At 37.3% G+C, this 2,617-nt stretch overlaps 1 protein-coding gene across 1 annotated transcript in view; it reads left to right on the top strand.

Moving 5' to 3' along the window:
• The window catches only part of LOC110268404 (putative inactive methylesterase 20), an 8,954-nt gene that overhangs the window by 1,608 nt on the left and 4,729 nt on the right, over positions 1 to 2,617 (top strand). The window contains exon 2 of the mRNA XM_021114533.1: positions 1,372 to 1,546. Within this exon, the coding sequence (XP_020970192.1) occupies positions 1,372 to 1,546 (175 nt within the window). The remainder of the gene's footprint in view (positions 1 to 1,371; positions 1,547 to 2,617) is intronic.

Raw genomic sequence — 2,617 nt, 5'->3', positions numbered from 1 at the left:
GAGGGCCATATACCAACGTTGCCGATGGCCGGATTCTAAAGTGAGAAGGAGATGAAGTTGGTTGGACTTAGTTTGCTGTCACCTGTTCCAATAGGTACCAAAATGTGAACTTGTTTCTAAAATGGTGAACTTCATGTGAATTTGAGGGTTGATATGCCTTAGTTTTTGTTGAAAATAGTGAGTATTTAAATCGGTCTAGATTTTTTTGGAGATTTATTAGTTTTAGAATCAAAAGTTTTGTTTATTGTGTTTTTGTGTTCTGGGTTTGCTAGTGGCTGAAGACTTGATATGAGGATTTGGACACCTTAATAAATATTCCTTCTCTGTTCTTAGTTCTGATCAGAACATTGATTTTTTTGGGGGATTCTGTTAGTGCTACTAATTGAAACTTGAATCATGGAATGATTAGCTCTGTTTTGGATTGAGTGATTACTGATTAGTTGATTCATTTTAGTCCTGTTTTTGTTTTTTGTGTTGTTCTGTGTTGAGTTTTGTTTATGAGTAATTAAATGCACGAAACAGGAATAGGATTGCTAATTTCTTTTGTGACTTTCATTGTTCTTTTCCCCTTATTGTGCTGCTGTTGTTGTTATGCTGCCGTTTTGTTATGGCACTGAGATTGTGTGATCACTGATCAGTGTTTTGAATTTGGAATTTGTGATTAATAACTTGTTAAGCTGCTGTTGTTGTTATGCTGCTGTTTTGTAATAGTTGTTGCGAATGCTAAAAATGGAAATCAAATCAAATGCTGGTTGTTGTTGAATGAGTAGCCTAGCTGCCTGCTAATGCCATATATAAATAAATTGATGAATGATGATGATGATGGTAGTGGAAGGAGAGTCAAAGTGTATGGGTAGTTGGTGATATGTTATGCTTTCTTATTCAATGACTATTTGTTAATTGTTATGTTGATACCTCAACTTGGAAACAACACTAGATCCTGTTTATGGCTTGCTCAGCAAGAAGAATCTGTTGCTAAGGGAGCTCTCTTACAACAGATGAACGCAACGCTGCCTAAGATTAAACCGAAAAGGTCATCTTGCAAGATTCAGGTTCATGTTCAGTTAGCATAATACCACAGAATGATCAACATTTTCTAACTGAACTAGCTCAACATTCTTTTGAAATTGATAATCCTGAGTATTTTTTTCACTATTTAACTTGGGTTTGTATTTTGATAAGATCATATGAATTTGGTTGATGATTTTTTGTGTAGTGTTTTAAATTTGGAAGATATTTTAGGATGTTTATTTATTATTTTATTTTAAAACGGTTTTTCCGGTTGAACCACTGGTTAGACCGGTTGGACCAGTGAACCAGTGAACTAGTGACTAGAACGGTTTGATGACCGGTCCGGTTTTCAGAACCTTGGTTATTACACTTCTCAAATCGTGGGGTCACAATGTGACTGCCTTAGACTTGGGAGCTTCAGGGGTCAACCAAAAGAAGGCTTTGGAGCTTAAATCAATTTCTGAGTACTTTGAGCCTTTGAGTGAGTTCATGGCTTCATCAGTGGACAAAGGTGAAAGAGTGGTTCTTGTTGGTCATAGTGACAAACCCCATTTGTAGGGTTTATCTTGTATTGATTTTTGGGGATTTTATCACCTTTTACCCATATTTATTCAAGAAATAGCATGGTTTTGTATATTCTCCTTTAATTGTGCTTGAATGTGAAAACATGCTTTTTAGGACTCAAAATAGCTAAATTTAATTCACCTTGATTCTATTAGATGCCTTGATATGTTTGTTAAGTGATTTAAGGTTTAGGAGGCAAAGATTGGATCAAGGGAATGAAGAAAGAAAGCATGAAAAGTTGGAGAACTCATGAAGAAATGGAAGAACCGGAAAGCTGTCAAGCCGACCTCTTCGCACTTAATCGGCCATAACTTGAGCTACAGAGGTCCAAATGATGCGGTTTCAGTTGGGTTGGAAAGCTAACATCCGGGGCTTCGAAACGATATAAGATTTGCCATAGTTGCTATACGTATGGTGGCGCGCACGCGCAAAGTACGCGCACGCGCCGATGCTGCCACCTAGTTCACTTAAAGCAAAACGTGGCCAACGAATTCTAAAGCCTTGTGGGCCCAATCCAACTCATTTCTGATGCTATTTAACCCAAGGAGTGAAGAGGGAAACATATGTTAGTTACCAATTAGCTTAGTTTAGTAGTGATAGTTAGTTTCTAGAGAGAGAAGCTCTCACTTCTCTCTAGAATTAGGATTAGAATTAGGTTTAGTTCAATAACCTTAGATCTAATCTATTTTCACCAAATACCTCCATATGACCCTAATTCTTATCCACCATACCAACCACCTTATGAGCCATATGAACCATACATGGAACCACCACAATTCCAACATCAATATTTTCAAGAGCCACCTCCTCCACATTATTACCAAGATGAACCACCTCCAATATATAAAAATTTTCAACCACAAGATGAATACCACTTTCCACCACAACCTCCCATGGAAGAATATTCATGTCCATCAATCCAAGAGCCATATGATCCTAATCGTATTATCCAAGAGGAACAAGAGTCAAGGGATCATCTCAAGGAAATATTGGATCAACTTCAAGCAACCATGGAGTGTGTTGTGCAACAAGTGGAAAGAGT

Source organism: Arachis ipaensis, chromosome B10 (genome assembly GCF_000816755.2).
Source record: "Arachis ipaensis cultivar K30076 chromosome B10, Araip1.1, whole genome shotgun sequence".
In the NCBI taxonomy this organism is placed as follows: Eukaryota; Viridiplantae; Streptophyta; class Magnoliopsida; order Fabales; family Fabaceae; genus Arachis; species Arachis ipaensis.
This window is presented reverse-complemented; position numbering and strand designations above follow the sequence as displayed.